At 49.7% G+C, this 18,435-nt stretch overlaps 1 protein-coding gene across 1 annotated transcript; it reads left to right on the forward strand.

The window, feature by feature from the left end:
- The first annotated feature begins 4,398 nt into the window (after positions 1–4,398).
- On the forward strand, positions 4,399–11,719 carry CENPM (centromere protein M). The gene is made up of 6 exons (XM_075751396.1): positions 4,399–4,539; positions 4,905–4,984; positions 7,528–7,626; positions 8,664–8,743; positions 9,818–9,909; positions 10,653–11,719. The coding sequence occupies exons 1-6, from the start codon at positions 4,483–4,485 to the stop codon at positions 10,776–10,778; spliced, it is 534 nt and encodes a 177-aa protein (XP_075607511.1). The 5' UTR covers positions 4,399–4,482; the 3' UTR covers positions 10,779–11,719.
- The last annotated feature ends 6,716 nt before the right edge of the window (positions 11,720–18,435 follow it).

Consider the following 18,435-nt stretch of genomic DNA (forward strand, 5'->3'; position numbering starts at 1 on the left):
CATCCTTTGGTTTCTGACAAGAGCTGTGGCATTGAGACGGCTCCAGGCATCGACATGCCATGTACAGCTTGAAGCTCATGGAAACGCTTCAGCTGCAGTTCAGCTTTCACTACGAATAAGGATGCTGTGTGCCACTCGGCATCTTCCAGGCGTAAGCATGTGCGTATCATCCTGCCCAGTGCCTGCAGGGCTTCCAGCCCCTTCCACCCAGCTTGGAGGAAGCCCCTGAGGAGCTGTGCACACATGGCCCCCCCGAAACTTCACCCCAGGATACCTGCCCACCACTAAGCCTCCGACTCCCTCCATATCTCTGGGCAGCCACAAATTCACCTGCGTGAGGAAGGCAAGCATGGGGTCAGGATTGATGTGAGAAGGCCACCCAGCCAGAGCAGAAATCACGAGACCCTTCTCAGACGAAAGTCCTGGCTGTAAAAAGAGGAGATGGTTGGGCAACCTCAGGCATGCGCTTCCCATTTGCAATGTGCCCATAAATCACAGCACGAATAACATACTGAGCTTGGCTTAATCCCAAGCCTGATTGTTATTCCAGTTTTTCCTGACAAATTTCCTCAACTGTTCTTTAGTGTCCTTTAGGATTTTATCGGCATCTTCTGAGATAATCAGACACAAGTCTCTGCCTGTCTTTAAGGCAATGGCAATCCCCCAAATACTAGTCTCCCAAGGTAGGTAGAGGCATGGGAGAAGATGGACTTTATCAAACTAGCCTCCTCCAAGGTCCGCAGTGGAGGACAAAACTCCAGAAAGAATCACAGAAATACTTCCCTGCTCTGCTGCTGGAGGTGAGGGAGCTGCCGCAGGATGCAGAAGACACGCTGTGTGCATGGCAGGATATCAGTCAGATACTCTGGTGGGAAAGCAAAGTAACCCGCCTTCTGGGTGCTACTGCAGCTTCAAATAAGGAAACCTATCTGAGAGGCTTTGCTGAGCTGATCAAAAAGCTAAGGAAATGTGTACGGTGAGTTAAATTAAAGAGCAGAATGGGAAAAGCTGACTTACTTTGGGTCTAATGATAGCTGGGGACAGCCTTTGCCAAAGGAAGCTGAAGTTGCCAGCAACATATGTGGAAATGTCATTAGTTTCCCTAATAATGTGCACTTGCTGCAAATTATATAGTTTTTTTCTATTAGTCAGGGAACAAGTGCAATCAAATACACACGAGGTCAGCGCTGCTCCGGAGACTATCTCCAAAGCCTGTCTCCATCGCTCCTCTGGCTGCTTGGGGAGAACCAAGAGAGCAATCAGAGAGAAAATATCCTGAGGTTCAGTCGCCAACCCTCTGGATGAAGCACACAACAAATTGGCCAAGGATATCCGAGGGCAATGTGTGTTGTACAGTATTTTTTGTAGCGGCCAGTCCTGCTGCAGGAGTGACTGCTCCATTCCCAGGGAGCACCGGTGATGGCCAGGCCAAATCTCGGTGACGTTAATTGTCTTCGTTGGCAGCACCAGAGCATTTTCACAGGGGCTACATTACACTTCTACTCATTTTTGGAATGGTTTGTGCTACTAGAGCAATGTCCAATGGCCCACAGGGTGAAATCAGGAGCTCTCCCCTTCTGTATCATGCCCTGCTCTTGCCCCTTCTACCTGCGCTGGGAGCCAGTGTGCTGGCACCCCTGCTACAGCTCTCCTGCACCGCTTAGAAGCAGAGATGGACTCATTATTCCCATTTTGCAAACTGGAAACGGGGCGGAGAGAGGTGAAACAGCCTGACATAGTCACGCAGTGGTATGTAAAATACACCCCAGCCTCCAACACCAACCGTGTTTCATCCCTCTCCCTTCCTCTCCTTGCCAAGCTACAGATCCAGACAAGAGCTGCAGGCACATTGCCAGCCTGAGTCTCCACCTCCTTATGCCATCCTCTACCATGAAACCCAGTTTTTAAATGCTACGCTTTGACATTAGATCTGTTTTACACCTCTTGGCCCACGGGTAAATAGCCAACGAGGGTGCAGGACGATGACTCCTGTTCTCCCTCCTGGTTCCCCGCAGAGCTGAGCTTGCTCTGCAGGCTTTGCATCCCCCCGCGGAGCATCCCTGCCTGCCTTTCAAAGAGGAAGGAAAGCAAAGCGAATCTGCCTGGCGTGGCTCGTCGTGCCAGCTGTTGTGCAATGGTTTTGCATCCCAGGAGGAAACTGGCTGTGCCAAAGCCTGGATTTTTAGGCAGGGACCACCAGCACTACCGCTGCCCCCCTCCGAGCCACCCTCAGGTGGGTTGTGTGCCCAAGGGTCCTTCGTTAGTAAGGGGCTATGGGGGAGGCATTCTGCCAGCGAAAGGGCGCAGTGAAGGTGGGGCACGTGGAGGAGGGAACAGGGTGAATGTCCCCATGGGAAGGTGGGGGTCCATCCTGCGGAGGGAAATCTGCCAAGGCACGGCCAAGAAACCTGCTGGGGACAAGGAAAAATAACTGTGGGATCGGTGGTAGCTCATCTGGACCCACTGAACCTCAACAGACACCAGTGCTGTGAGAAGGAGGAAGCCTGCAGCGACAGGGGACAGTGCGCATGTCTCCGACCAGACACTGAAGCCACTCGGGTCCTTCTGCAGGGCCAGAGAGTAGGCAACAGGGAGTAGCAGGGGGCAGAAAGAGGACAAGCACCTTTTAGGTAGGTGCCAGAGCTTTTAGCATATTTCCACACCCTCAGCAGCCCAAAAGGAGCATTGTCCCAATTGGTCCCCTTGACCTGGGAGCTGCCTCTCAGTATTTATTGCATCTGCCTGCCTCCCATCTTTAGGACACGTCTGCCCTGGATTCATCCTCCCTTCCCCCTGTTGAACTCAACAACAACCAGAAATATCCTGTAATCTCTTCTGCTTCACCTGTAATTTGTCTCATGCTGGCAACGAGCAGAACCGTCTGCCTTTGTCAAGATCAAAAAAGGCACGGCAGCCATGTGATGTCAGCTTACATTAAACCCCCCCCTCTTTCCCCTCTGCCTCCCCTCTGTGGCTCACTGCAGAGGGGGGAGATGCGTCTTCATCCTCCTGCAGCCTTCTTCCCCCCCCCCCCCCCGCCATGTCTCCTGCCATTCGGAGGTGCCCTGGTCGAAGGGGCAGGGAGAGCCAGCCCCAGCAGGCAGTGGACCCTCCTCCACACTGAGCTGGATCCAAACCCAGGGACAAAGCAAAGAGCAAGAGATGCAGCAAGGTGGACCACAGGCCACCAAAGGACATTGGACCTCTGAGGGCTTTACATCACTGCACATCATCATCCTGCTCTGACCTTGAAGTGAGAAAAGCTCAGCCTACCTTAATAACTGCAGTGCTTCTGCACGGGCTCCTTCCTGCCTGTATCATAGGCAGGGGGGAGGAGGTAGGAGAGGGGTTGGGGCTGCTGGAGCTGCTGCAAAACCTCACACAGAACAAGGTAGCGTGTGAAGCTGGGCGCTGCTGCTGTACACTGTTAAGGACATTCCCTTCCTTATTATATCAAGTGGTCTTCATAGTATGAAAGTGTATTAACTTTGTTAACATAGGGCCATGAAGCTGATCAGAGGGCTGGAGCACCTCTCCTATGAGGACAGGCTGAGAGAGTTGGGGTTGTTCAGCCTGGAGAAGAGAAGGCTCCGGGGAGACCTTAGAGCAGCCTTCCAGCACCTGAAGGGGCCTACAGGAAAGCTGGAGAGGGACTGTTTATCAGGGAGTGTAGTGACAGGACAAGGGGTAATGGGTTTAAACTAAAAAAAGGGAGATTTAAATTAGATGTTGGAAAGAAATTCTTTACAGTGAGGGTGCTGAGGCACTGGAACAGGTTGCCCAGAGCAGTTGTGGATGCCCCATCCCTGGAAGTGTTCAAGGCCAGGTTGGATGGGGCTTTGGGCAACCTGGTCTAGTGGAGGATGTCCCTGCCTATGGCAGGGGAGTGGAACTAGATGGTCGTTGAGGTCCAACCCAAACCATTCTGTGATTCTGTGATTCTATTAATATATATTCGTTCACGTTATACACCGTGATATAAAGAACAGTGGAATTTTACTGGGGACTTTGGTATTGCTCGAGCAAACTAATGGACAGCGGCTCATCACAAGGAGCAGGGGACGGCCCAGCCCTGGAAACAAACACTTTGCCCCTGGGCTGCCCACGATACCCCTGGACGGCCAAGGTGAGGCCAGCAGCCTGCCTACCTACCTACCTCCCCTCTAACAAACACGGAGAAGTGCCTCCGACACGACCGACCCCCGGGACGCCCGGATGCTGCAGGAAGGCAGCACCAGAGCCCCGTGTGAACCCCACCCGAGGTGCCCCACGGCGGCCGGCACCCCCCACGCGTGACTCCCGGCTCCGCAGCGCCCCCTCCCGCCCGCCCGCGCGCCGACGGGCCCAACGCGCAAGCGCGCCGGCAGCCCCGCCCCTCCCCTCAGGCCCCGCCCCCGACGCGTAACGTCAGCGCGACGCGTGATTTGGCGGCGGTTTGAATCCCGGAGAGCGGGCGGGTGGACGGTGCTGTCTGCCGTGGGGATGGCGGTGTTGCGGCCCTTCGACAAGCTCCCGGCGCTCAACTCCGCCGTCCTCCTGGTAAGTCTAGCGGCGCGGACCTGTCCCCGCCACCCCGTCCCGGGGCCTGGCCTTGCGGTTGGCGCCCGCCTGTTCCGCGCCCTCCGCCGCCGCGGGCCGCGCCTCAGCAGCAACGGCCGCGCCTCAGCAGCAACGGCCGCGCCTCAGCAGCAACGGCCGCGCGGCCCCGCCTCCCGCGGGGATTGGCCGCCGGGCTGCGATATGTAAATGTGGCCACTGGGGATGGCCCCGCCCCCCCCGGCGCCGGTTTTAGGGGGGACCCCGGCGCGGTGGCGGGGAGCGAGTCCCGGGCCGCGGGGCTGCCCCCGGCTGGGCGCCGCCTCCGGGGCGGTCTCTGACCGTGGTTTTCCCTCCTGTCCGCGCAGCTGGTGAGTTCGGATGAAGGCCTCCAGCAGAAGCTGGCGGAGGCGATCCTCCGAGAGAAGAAGAACTTCAAGATCAATATGTGAGTGGTGGGGAAGGGGGATGCGTCACCTGCTGCTCCGGCCGCAGGCCCGTAACGGGATCGTTCGCGGGTCCTCTGTCACCTTCTCCGAGAGATGGAGCCAAAGCAGCGTTTGTGATGCGAAGTCACGAAAAGTTTCCGCTTAAGAAATACGCGCACGGGAATTGCTTATAAATGCAGGTTCTACCCAAGTGGCGGTGGTTGGGAACTGCGGGGTGTTCGTCGCAAAGAGAGAACTTGCTCTTAACGCTAGAGTGTGCTGCTGCGCGGATGTGGCAGGCGTCTGGAGCAGGCGAACAGCTCTGTCTGCAGGGCAGGCTGTTTGGGCACGGTTAGAGATGGGGGTGGAAATAATTCCCACGCTCAGCATGTTCGCTATGCGTGTACTATTGCCCTTTGGATGTTGCACAGATGCTTGATTACTAAATTGCAAGGGTATGAGAGGAGCACAGATACTTTTTTTTTTTTTCCTTCTGGGAGACAGGCATATACAGGAATTAAACATCCTGGGACAAAATAGGACAAGTACAATGCTTGCAACTACTTGAAACCAAACAAGTTTTCCTGAAAGAGGTCCATTACTTTTGGTGCTCTTCGTAGCCATTTTCTGTTTTGTATGCACGCACGTGCTTTTCCTCCTCGAGCTATTGATGCATTTGAAATATTAACTTTAACTGCGTGACAAGTCCTGTCTTGAAAGCTTGATTAACTAACTTTTTATGATATAATGTCCTTGACAGCTCTCTTACCAAGACCAAATGAGTTTAGTCAGCTCTTCAGAAGGTGTTTGTGTTATTTCACTGCTGTAATCCAAGGCTATGCAGTGAAGGCAAACCCGAGCTAATGCTCTACTAGCCAGTTAGAGCAACTGTACTTCTCTGATCATGGCATCTTGGGTGTTTGTGCTAGCTAATAGAAAATTAATCGCTCATTTTTCTATGCAAATCCTGCAGCCTCTCCTGAGCTGTGAACTGCCAGAATTAGATGGCTACTGGTATTACACCTGGAAAACTACCCAAAGGCATGGAAACTTATGCTCATGCTACAGAGCAAGATAAGGCCCTGTGCTACTATCACTAGGGAAGCAGAAGTCCATGACAGTTTTTTCTGACTGTGTTGCTTTGGGATTATAAACATTACAAAGAAATATGGTATCTTGTCTGGCAAGTCTACCTGCCAGGTACAGCTGTTGGGAGAATTGCAAGCCTGGGGTTTTTGTGTCTCTTACCACTAAGAGAAAAAAAAAAAAGCTTCTGCAGCGCATATCTGGAGGCTGTTGACGTCATCTAGTGATGTTGGTTTAAATATAGTAGAATTCCAAATCATGGAGGGTTTTTTGTTTGATTTTCCCAGACAATGAGATATGATACTTTCCTTTCACCACAGCTTCTCCCTAAATTTCACCTTTAATTTATAAGCTTGTTTGTGTTGCAATGTGTCTTTCAAGCATGCTTTGTTCATATCTTGTGTTAGTTTCGGAATGTTTTGTTAAATTGTGCCTTCTTTATTTATAGGAAACAAAACACCTTTATTTGGAGACTATAGACAAAACTACAAACTGCATATGATTAATGGAAGGGAATGTGTACTGTGGTCTGTGTCTGCTGAGGAAAACTATTAAGTCCTTAAGATTCAATTGCTAAAAGTAATATTCCCCAAGGAGATCAAAATCACTGTTTCTCTCTTGGATTGTGAGAGAGACTGAAATTCTGGGATTTTTGTTTGTCCAGTCTATTTTTCAGATGATCTTCCCAAAATATGGTGCTGATAATATTCTTCCCTGTGGAAGGCCCAGATATGCAGTACTGAAGTCTCTTTTTACTTGGTAGTGGGAAGAGAGACAAAAAATCCCCATCCTGTAATTCTTCTTCCAACAGCTGTATCAGCCGTGGTGGTATTGTGTAGGACACCTGACCTAACCTAGCAACTTCTGACACAGTGAAAGGGATAAAAAGAGGGGTAACGGTATAATAGAAGCTCTTTTGGAGTTATAACTTCCTCTATAAAGCTATACTAGTGATAAATTTCTGGTTTAAGATTTTGCAAATACAACACACCTTTCTCTAACATGAACACCTGAGAACATGTCACACCTTTTCTGTGTGAGGGTATGAGCAGTATCTCTGGAATGTAACAGGAAAGCACTGATGCATTTTAACTGAAACTTGGCAGCAAAATATACCAGTAAAGCATTTGGGTTCACTTTGTTAGAAAGGACTCTTCTTAACAATTAAATAAAATGACTGCCATACAAATCTGTGGGGAGAAAATGTTTCTGTGAGTCTTGTTATGCTCTAATAAGCTTCCCATTATAAACAACCTCGTCTAGCAAGTATCATTGTGGCTGTCAGCAACTATGAGTAGGCTTAAGAGAAGATCACTTAAAGATTCACAGTATCTCTTCAGTGCCCACATATTTAGTAATTAGTGGGCTTCCTGGTAACTTTCTACATGATGAACTGCAGTGGTTATGTGCTTGTGGTTAAGTGGATGCTGCCTTGCCAAGCTCTTTGGTTAAACTGACAAATTTTATTATCTTTCAGTCACCTTGCTACATCCCTCCCCTTACCTTCAGAGAGGGATCACCTTCGGCCCAGGATAGACATGATTGTGTTTATGATTGACATCAAGAGCAAATACAGGTAAAAGAAGGGCAAAAATATGAGAGGGGAAATGGATATTCTTTCTTAGATTGATGGCTAATTCTACATTTTTATTGTCGGAATTGCTGCATAGTGGATTTCAAACCCGAGCCTTGCTGTGGCAGAACAGCTCAGTAATATATACTCAGTAATATATATTGCCTCCAGCAATAGATTAGGACTGAACTGCTCTGTCCAATAACATGCCTGTTGTGCACTAAGCTGCCATAGCAGAGAAGGCAGAATTTATTCCTGGATCCAGATATGGGGTGATATGAACGGAGCTTTGGAAAGACACTGTCTGTAAAATTAGATGGAAATGACTATGTGCTGTTAAGCTCTGTAATATGCAGATGGCTGATGTGCGCTGGGCAGTGCTACCTAATAACCACCCAGTTGCTGCGTCTGTGTTCTCAATTCACTGATACTGCTGGTCAAGTGGGATCAGCACTATGGATATCTCTAGGCAAAAGAGAAAGGTCTGCAGGGATTGATCCCTTTTCTCTCATCTTGTGCTCATCTTTGTAGAAATGATATTTGTGTCCCCAGGCCATAAGTAAAGACTTGCTAAGGCACAAAAGTCAGCATTTTATTACTTACTTAACTTGTGACTGATGATCCTGGGCTCTCATTTACCAAAAATGACAGGCCCAGCTGCATACTTACAGCACAGATGGTGCTGCAGAAATGTGTGGGCTAGCTCTTCTGAAAGAGCCGAAGTAGCGCTGAAGTCTCATTGGATGTTAATGAATTCGGATGCTTGGTGTCTGGAAGTTATGGAGGACACCGTTCAAACTAAGTCCTAACTGTTGAGTCTTGAGTAGAAAGCATAAGTTATGGATTATTAAACAGCTGTGGGTATTAGAGGTCTCTGATGCCCTGCTTTTAGCATAGAGCATAACTCTACCAGCTCATAGATCAGCAGATGTTAACATCATTGGTTTTCCAATTGTGCTTCTGAAAGTTATTCCCTTTGTCCTTATGCTGCATTGGTTTTACCTCCCTGTCCAACTGGATTATCTGCGCTTTTCTGACAGCTTGAAGAATGTTGAAGCTTCCCTAGCTTATGTGGATGCCAGCTTCTTCTTGGGGAAAGTATGCTTTCTTGTCACTGGCGGTATGTATGGCATCTGCCCTCTTCCTCCTCTCCGAGCAGCACAACTCACTGTTGCTTTCCTTAAAACAAGGCAGTGACTTAACTTGAAACAAACCAAAGGAAACCAGCAGCTTTGTCGAAAGCTTTGATTAAATTGTATCTGAACTCATCTGCCTTTTTTATTCTTTTCTTAGAAGAGAAGAGAACCTTCTTCCATGCTTCTCTTCTCTCATGCTCACTTGCTCTCTCCCTTTTGTTTTTGCCAGTCACGTGTCTCTTCTGTCCCTAATCCCTGAATATGATTTGTGTTATTGATTTTTATTTTTTTCCTGTGGCAGTGCCCAAGTCTGTTCTATCTGCTCTTGCAGATCTGACTTAATAATAATCTTAATGAGCAGTGAGGAGCATATGATACTGTGGTAATAAAATGTATCTAAATGGATGAGCTACTAAACTATTAAGTATAGTTTTAATACAAGACTGGTATCCCTGCTGTGTACTGTCTGGCTCTGTTGTGCCTCTCATCTTTCTCTCTCTCTCTCTCCCTCTTTTTCTCTCTCCTGCAGAGAGGGTGTTTTCCTGCATACCCTCCCTACTTCAGCTCTGAGGAGCTGGAGGGGCCAGGCCATACTGCTCAGTGTTGGAACAGAGGTGCTGTGTCCCTGGAATTTGGGGGTCAGGAGGCCCAATTCTGGGGTGAAGAGTCTTAGCACTGTCTTGTGCTATGGCTCTCCTGATAGAGTGAATTCCTCGGAGACATGACCACACTGTGATACCACGAGCCAGGAGAGCTTCTGATTAACGAGTGGAAGATTCTGCCTGTGCTAAGTGTGCTGATCTCATATCCAAAATGTTAGTGTTACAGTACTCAGTAATGTGGCGGTACTATTCCTGCTGTCAGTATTATGAAAGACTTCTGTGCTAATTCTGTTGTGAATCTTGTACCATTCTGTTTGTACTGCTCACTGTTGCCTTACCTTCTACGGTGCTCTCAAAATTACCTCTGGATCATTTTGTGGATGTGGAATTTCCTGGTACTTTTCTTCACTGAATGTTGATTATAGGGCTTGTAATGTGGGAAAACTTTTTCTGTAGTTGGCAGGGTGAATTGCTGCAGCATAGAGATGAGTGCCATCTGGAAACTGGGAGAAATCTACTGCAGTCCTGTGCTATTCTGTGAGCTGGAGGTAAGGTGCTTGTTTGGTGTCTGAAGGGATTTGTGAATTCCACTGCTTTCTGATCATCAGAGAGGAACATCATTACATTAGCAATAACTATATGTACGTACGCTGCTGTCTGGCGTGAGTGTCAGAGGCCAGACTCTTTCTACAAGAATAGTAGAGGTACAGGGGTCTGACTGTTCTTGAAATAAGTCTTCTAGTTTACCTGCTCCTTCCTGCACTACTTCAAAGCCTCAGGAAGCCAAGTCTAAATTAACAAAGACTTCTCTGATATGCAAAGCCTTGGTACACTTGTTCCTTGAGGCATTTTCTCTTCCTGGGAGCCCCTGAGCTGTTATTTGCCATGTGACTCTCTTGCCCACGTAATGCTTCCTGTTAGCCAGGCTTTGTTGCTTCACAGACTGTTTTGCCATCTGATATGCCACTCTTTCCAATTACCTGCTTGGTCTGAAAAGCTGGAGGGAGAGTTTGGCATTCAGCGGTAGCACACTTTTCCGTGTACTCACCATTCCACCCTCAGAGACTGCTTCCTTACCAGCAGGTAGTATCTGTGCCTTTGGCAAGCCCTTCAGGGTTTTCAGCTGACAACGCTGTACCTCCCTTAACGTTAGGGGAGTAAATGGGCCTGGCTGGGGTTTTCTGTAGCTAGCTACTCTGAAGCATACTTAATGCTGGCTTCAGTTCTTTCTTTTATCACAGCTTAGCACTGCTTTTCTGTTGATAAAATAATTTCTCCATTTTGTTTCCAGATGGAAGGGATAAGAGTTGCCACTGCTCAGCGACTTCTCCGGATGTTACAGATCTGTGCCGGTCACATACCGGGAGTTTCTGCCTTGTCCTTTGGCTCGCTGATGAGGACCTCTGCTAATGATTAGCTTCTTGTGAGAATTTAGCCACATTCATCAGTTTTATCACTTCAGGCATTCAAGCTGCTGTAGTTGGAATCACATTGGGAAGCTCTTTTGCCTGACTGGTCATGACCACTCATCCAGAGCTGTTCTTAGTTGCTGATCTCTCAAGAAAAGCTTGATTCCTCTTCAGCGGTAACATATAGGTGCTGGGGAGGAAGGGCAGTTTGAATATACGTTATTGCGTCTGAATCCCATTTCATGACCACATTTGAGTTTCGCCCGCTTTGCCGGTGGCCGGGAGCCATGTGTTTTACTGAGAGATCAGAACAGGCCACTACCCCAAATGCTGCGTGTCATGGTTGAGTATCTTAGTTTCAGTGTCCCCAAAGTACTAGAGCAGAGGCAGCAGGCTCCTGCTTCCTTTCAGTTGAAATGTAGCACCTTGGACTAACGTGAAACCTTGTTGCCAGGTTTTGTCTCCCTGCCAAGAGAATAAATGGGGAAGGAAGGCAGGCTGTCCTGCAGCTTCTACATAGACTGCAATTGGCAGTTAATGATCCAGCTGTGTGAGCATCTGCCCAGTGAAGGGCTCAGTATTTCCATGCCTGATACCTAACTGGGGAGGAAGGGACTAAAGAAGACAATCCAGCACTCTAGCTTTCTTTTAGATATTAAAAAAAAAAAAAGGCTCTGTCTCTCAAGGCCACGATAACAAGCAACCCTGATCTATCAAGCGCAAGATAACCCTAGCAACGCAGCCTCCGGGGCCGACCAGAGATGAAACACAGGAGACTGGACTACAGCAACATAAAAAAATCCCCACATTGTCTCTTGCAAGTTGGTCATGCTGTGTGTAATCCCTTAACTAACAGGTTCTTACCAGCAATAATTCATGCCTTATTCTTACTGCAAGTCAGTAGTGTGTTTTGGGGTTATAAGTTAATAAAATGTATAATATTTAATAATTAGTTGTACGCTCTTTGCGCGGCACAGGCTCTAAAACCTATGAACGCTTGCCCCAGTTTGCCCTGGCAGTGAGGCTGGTCCTTGCTGGCTGTTTGAACATCCAGGTAGCTGGCGGGCTGCAGTCACGGTTTCAGCCACGTGGTGGTGGCAAAAGCTTTCCAAATACAATCCTTCCTGCACAATGAGTTGAGCCACCTTCCAGAATAGGGTGATTGTTGAAACGCTGGGATGTTTCTTACCCAGAATTGCATGCCAGGTAGAAATGAAGCCTAGAGAGAATGTGTTAAGCTACCCTCTGGTTTAATTTATTTAATCCCTAATAGTTTGCTCTAATGTTCCTAGGTGCAGAGCTCTAGCTGCGTGTGCTGTTTCGCTTAGCTTGTTTCTGACATCTGTCTGTGAGCAGGAAAAAGCAGAAAGCAGCACTGCAGGCTTAATCAGCTGTGAGTGTTGGCAGTCCTTGCAAAGACAGCTCAGCAAGGCACAAAGCCTGTATCCTTGCTCAGAGGACACACAAATCCTAGCTCCAGTTGTATTGTTGCTGGCAGGGGAGGGCTAGGTTGTTTGTCAGCTGGAACAAAAGGAGCTAAACCATTCAGCTGTGTTATGGTCCCCAAAAGGGCTGGACTCTGGCTAAAACCCAAAGGGGAAAGACACGTGCAAACTCTCGTGGCCGTGTAAGAAGGATTGGCAGCTTAATGGGCATGCCCTACTTTCAGCTAGCTTTGTGATCCTGAAGGTACTAGCCAGGACTTTGCCACCGGAGAGGGACAATCATACTGAGAAACAAGTTTCTCTGTTGGTTATGCTGTCTCAGCCTCGGTCTCACTTTGGGTCCCTCAAAATAAATGAGACCATGGTTTAGAATAGACTGGTTTCGATTTGCTCTTGATGTGCAGGTGCAGTTTGGGGGAGGGAAGTAAAGGCTGCAGCATGAAATGAGCCATTCTTTCGTGTCCTCCGCAACTGCTGTAAGGTAAGGAGACTCTTCCACCTCCTAGGTCACTCTCCGCTTGCCTCCAATAACTATTGGACTTGGGTAAAATCCCTTCGGCCTCAAGAGTAATTTCACTGTGCTTTCTTAACTGGTGAAAACGAAACTTTCTTTGGTTCACCCAGAATGCTTTGTAGCAACCCACACGTGCTACTGTCCATTCCTGCACCTTCAAACAGAGGGTTTTTTTCCACTGTTATGTTTCACATGTGGTATTTCTTTCCTTCTACTACTTTCAAAGAAGAAAGATGCTGTTTGTACTTCCTACAGGTGGCCGAATCCCAGCTGGTACAAAATAAAATCTAGTTCCTTAAGAGCAGCATCTCGTTTCACCTTGGGGCAAATATTTTTCTTACTCTTAGGAAAAAGTCTTTACTAGAACTGGCAGGGGAAGTGGAGCGTATCTAAGAATATGACACTGTGTCTCAGGTCCATCATGTTTTACAACCAAAAGTAGTTGGGACACATCTACATCTACAGCTACAGCTTCAACTATGTAAATACCTCTAGGAACTGTCAGCTATTAGTTTAGACAAGCCATAACACTGCCCCTACCAGAGAAGACGAGGCAGCTGAGGATCTCTTTCATCTGGATGGAGTAGCCAGGGCTAATGTTTGATAAAGGTCTTGTGTAAGTAGTAGTTGGATTGGGATCAGAAGCATGGAAGGCCTGAAGCTGAATTAAGGCTAGTGACTCAGGTTCTGTTGTGTTTAAACATCATGCAGGAGCTTGCCAAGCTGGCTGAAATCTAAACTAACAAATATTTTGGAGTCACTTGCTTTCTCTTCCTCTCTCTCTTGCCTCAGTTCCCTATCCCTGTGGAGATTTACAAAGAGAAATCCCCCTCTCTGTGGCAAAAGTACCCGTGAGCATTGCTGGTTTGACTGTTTCAGTTTGTGGATGTGTTTTTGTTTGTCAGCTGTGTCAGCAAAACTAGTGTAAAAGCAGTTTAGTTAGTATAGAAGACCTTGCACTAGTTGCACTGGTGTAGGCTTCGGTCATGCAGTGTCTTTTTTTTGGGGGGGGTGGGGGGGGACTGAATGGGGCTGTAATAGGGTCTCTTCTGTTATGGCAGGTTGAACCACAGGATTTTGCCTTCAGTCACTTGAAAAAGATTTTGTATCCCCAGCCTGCTAGCCCAGCTGCTCACAGAGGTGCTCTGAGAGATTTCAGCGCCTATCAGCTTGGTTAGCATTAGCTGTTGGGATTACAGCTCTCTGATAGCCCAGGTTTTCCAATGGAAGTGGCAGTGGGTTTTTTTTTTTTCCTTTTTTTATTTTTGCCTTCTGCTGGCTTTGGCATGCTGGCAGTTAAATCAGACCAACTTTTAGGTGTGATAAGACATGATATGCTTGGTCTATACTAACAGGACACAGAGCTGGCATACTGATACAAGACCTATAGTAAGAGATCTTTCTGTCCTAGAACAAAGATCAGAGATAAATCCAGCCCTGGGGATTTATCTGTCCCTCCAGACCTTGAAACTGGTGGTAGAGCTTTAGATTCAAGGCCACCTCTAATATTTGCTTTGGGGACTGATTAAAACTGGATGACTCTGGTTGCCAAGACCTGTAGTTTGAAGGGGCTGACTGGGTTAGGTCAGCGGTGGTCACGCTGTAAAAGCTGCTTGGTAGCTGTCATCGTGACCACTGTCCACAGCAGCAGTGGATGAAGGACTCCTCTGCTCTGCCACCTGGAGCTGACCTGGCAGAGGTACCTGCTCTGCTGGCAAAAGCAAGGGAGACTCATTCTTCTGTGGGGTTTTTAAACTTGATTTTGCAGGAGCACTGGGCTTTGGCCAGATTCCAGCTGCTCCATTCTGCTGGCCCAGATCCCCTGGCAGCCTCCTCTGCATGCTGAGTGTTCTCCACTTCCCACCCTAAGCTGGTGTGCAGTGTTGCTGTGGGCTGCTGAACAACTGCTGCTTTCCATTCAGTGACCAGCTGTCCTTCACTGGTGGGGAAAAGTGATTTATATGCAAGAGAAAGCAATAGCTGGCACAGCCCAGAGCTGAGAGCCAGAAACGCTGGGCTCGTTTCGCCTCTTTGGCTGATTTCTTGCATGACTCTGGGCACGTGTGTTAAAATTCACTGTGCCCCACTTGCTCTGCCTCTACAGCAAGAGCTGCCTCTGCTGGAAGGGTGTGATAAGGGCAAATTGACGTTGCGTTGGGGTCACAAATCTGGAATTGGATGGAAACATTCAGAAGAAACCATTTTATCCAGATTTTTACTGAAGTTCTGGGGGTGGAGGGTTTGGTGGGACCTGCCTGACCCTGAGATCGGCTGTATTTTGTGCCGCTTACCCACCTGCCTCTGCCACAGGGAGGCTGCCTGAAACTGGGCTGCGATCCTTTTCGTAGGGCGTTGCGGCATGGCTGGGTTTTGTTGCGAACTGGAACAAAACCACCCTCTGAAACGCCGAAATTCCCCATGCAGTTCAATTATCCTTGAATTGGCCAGTGGGAGAAATCAAAGTCTCTGGATCTCTTCCTCGCTGTTAAATATTAATATGGCGCGGCGATGCTCGGCAGGATGGCATCCCCTCGGGTCGGCACTGCGCAGGAGGGGCCATCTTGGCTGTGAAGAACCGGTGCACGCAAGAGGTTGGGCGCAGGGGACTCTGGAGTGATGTGACGTGCTCAGACTCCTCGGCAGCTGAGCAGCGTGGGCTCCCAGCCCGTGCTGGGCCACGTTTCCCTTGCCACGGGCTCCTTCTGTTGGAGCTGACGCATGCCACAATGCTGACATCCCTTGTCCCCCTCAAGCTCGCCGTGCGGTGGGGCATTCTGTGAGGAGCCAGGAAAGGAGACATGCCCGTCCCCCCGCCCCGCCACCTCCTTCGCGGAGGGAAGTCAGCAGCGTGTGACAGAGAGCCCGTGTTTTACATACGCACAGGCTGCCTCACCACCACCGGCCCAGGTGCAGCTGCGGGCTGGGTGCGAGAGCCCCGGGGATTCTGCATGTCACGGGAAGGAGCACCGAGGTGGGGTGAGGACAAAAACAAAGAGAGAAGCCACCTCCCCTTGGGAAACCTGTCCCCATTGCACAGGGGCTGCTCTCTCCTTCCAATCCTGCCACCCTCTCTGCACTACAGCCAGCTGCGCCAGGGCCAGCCGAAGCACCCGTGCTCTAGAGCGGTCTGCACGCAGGAGCGAGGCAGAGGCAGGCTGGCCTAAAAAGCCCAGCTAGTGCTAAACACACTAAGCAGGCTTCCCCCATTTTCTGGCAGTGTGGAGTATTTTCCTTTCCTGCCTTCTCATGGAAGCTCTCCGGTCCCACCGTGTGCCCACCCTGCAGTGACAGGATGCTGTGCTGTGCTGCAGCTGGGCCTGCCTTGCTCCTGCCCTGCTGGCTATGTCATCGTAGCGCTCGGGTTGGTGAAACACCTCAGGTGTTTGCTGAGGGTCGGCAATCCTTGAGGCACTATTGCTGTCTGTGCCGGTCGGCTCAAAGCTCTCCTGAACCTCTGTGCTGGCCGCTCTCCTAGGTTTGACAGCAGCGTTGGCGTTGCCCCAGTGCGAATATTCCTCCCCCCCCTGCCCCCCCAAACTGCTATGTTTCTTTTCCTTGCTCTTCCAGAGATGACAGATATGAAGCCAGGGCTGCGTTTGACTCAGCTCAGTATGTAACAACCTGTGGCTTGTGCTGCAGAGGAGCACCTCTCTTCAAAGTGATGTGCCAGCATCAACTAGTTAATCCCCACTCCCCCCCTCCGTGGGACCGAGGGGTGACTCAGTGCCTCGTGCTGTTATGCCGAGCAGGAGAGGATCAAAGGTATTGGAGCTGGGGAAGCCCCGGGATAGCGCAGTGTCGCTCTGTGCCCATACACTGGGCACCTGTAAAGGGTCAGTCTTGCACGCTTGTCTCCAGGGCTCCTTTTTAGCCACGCAGAGGGCTGAAAGCTCTGCTACCTTGGAGATGGGGCTGGAGCTGCCTGCACCTTGGTCTGAGGGAGTGTTTTTACTACCTGCCGTTCCCTTTTGATCTTTTCTGTCCTGTTGCTCCTTTGTTATAACCTGATTTGGCCATCCTGAGCAATTCTCCCTCCTGTTCTCACCTTCATGCCTCCCTGGCATCCCCATGTGTGTGTGCCCGGGTGAAAGGCAGGGGCAGGGAGGCTTAGGCACCATGGAAATAGAGCTGTGGTGGTGGTGGTGCAAGTCCCTGTTGGGCTTCGTGACCCTTGGCGAGCTACACGCCAGGCTGTGCTGGCGTGACGACTCTGAAGAAGTGCAAACAAACCCCAATACCTGGCCTTGGCCTGCCCTGGCATCCATCATGCTGCTGCGTGAGCTCATCCTGGGGAAGGGAAGGGGAGTTGCTTGCGCGTAGATATTGCGTAATACTGACCTAGTTTGAACACAAGTTTGTGGGCTGGGAAGTGTTTGCCCAGCCTGCGGGGAAGAGAAAACCCCTCCGGGGTGAGGGCTGCTGCACCACGTCCTCTGCTCTGTGATACGAAGGAGATGAAATGTGAAGTGTGTGCTTTCTCCAGAACCTGCCTCTTCCCTCTTGCCCAGGTTGCACGTGGAGCATCACCTGCGTGAGTCCCCTCTGTGTGTGCATGAGCCGTGGTTCGACTGAGCTCAGCCACTGCATGGGACTAATATGTAGTGATGGTGTCCTATAAATTATATAGTCGGTATGTTCGCCATCTGCTCTGCGCTGAAAGCTGAGTGTGATTGAGACCTTCCCCCCTTCCCAAAGCTTGACTCTCTTACCAAGCTTGAAATGTGTGCGGATCTCCTGTAAGTGGTTCTGATTGAATCAGGTAAAGAGGGAATTTTTTAAGCAGGCTGCAATGTTCCTTGCACCCGAAGTGAGAGCTGAAGCATAGGCCAGCATCCTATTACTATGAGACTATGAGTAAAAAGCAAGTCTGATTTCATGCTAATTAGGTTCTAAAGGGAGTGAATCTTGATTGCAGTGGTCATATCAAAGAATCAAAATAGTAATGCAAAAAGCAAAGGAAACCCCAAAGTGATTCATATGAGAAGGGGAAATAAAGACAGTCATGGAGGAAGGAGTTTGAGGGGGACTGAATTGCTCTGCTGCCCAAAAGCAGAGGGGATTTGAATCAGATTATCCTCATTAGATGTCCCTTTAAAGCATCATCAAGCCAAATGAATGGTCCGGGGGAGAGCTTGCAGGCACGGTGTCTGTAATTATCACCAGGGATTTACAGTCCTAGTTATCTCGCTTAGAGACAAGATTATTAGGGGGTATAAAGCTGTATCTGCCCTCAGACTCTAATGTGCATTTTTAGGCTGGGTGATGGGAGATGCTATGTTGCCGCACGGTCCCTTGGAAGCCTGCCTGCATCCTCTGGTGGTCCAGCCCTCCGCAGCGCTGTGGGTGCAGCGGGGAGGGGGAAGGCAAGGGTGAGCCAGGGAGCTGTGCTGGCCAGGAGATGCTCTTTGGGGCGGACGGGCAGCCTCCCTGGTGGACTGTGGCAGAGGGCAGGACCTCGCTGGTGGGTGCTCTCACTGCGACAGGAAATGGGGAAAGGGATCTTGGAAGGGAGATTACGTCCACCTGCCTCAGCAGTACTGCTCACCACCCCCAGCATCTCCCTTCCTTTGGCAGCCGGTGCAACTTGTCCTTCTTCCAGCCAGAGTCCCCAAGGGCCCAGAAGTCAGTGGGGCTGTTAGGGGGAATCCCCTGCGAGCTGTGGGGAGGACACTCTCCCTTTGAAAGGGAATTTATGGACTTTGCCCA

Source organism: Balearica regulorum, chromosome 1 (genome assembly GCF_011004875.1).
Source record: "Balearica regulorum gibbericeps isolate bBalReg1 chromosome 1, bBalReg1.pri, whole genome shotgun sequence".
Lineage (NCBI taxonomy): Eukaryota > Metazoa > Chordata > Aves > Gruiformes > Gruidae > Balearica > Balearica regulorum.

Coding starts and splice junctions, on each gene's coding strand:
- CENPM (XM_075751396.1), top strand. CDS start 4,483: ATGGCGGTGTTGCGGCCCTTCGACAAGCTCCCGGCGCTCAACTCCGCC. Junction 4,540..4,904: donor TCAACTCCGCCGTCCTCCTG/GTAAGTCTAGCG, acceptor CTGTCCGCGCAG/CTGGTGAGTTCGGATGAAGG. Junction 9,910..10,652: donor TGCTATTCTGTGAGCTGGAG/GTAAGGTGCTTG, acceptor TTTTGTTTCCAG/ATGGAAGGGATAAGAGTTGC.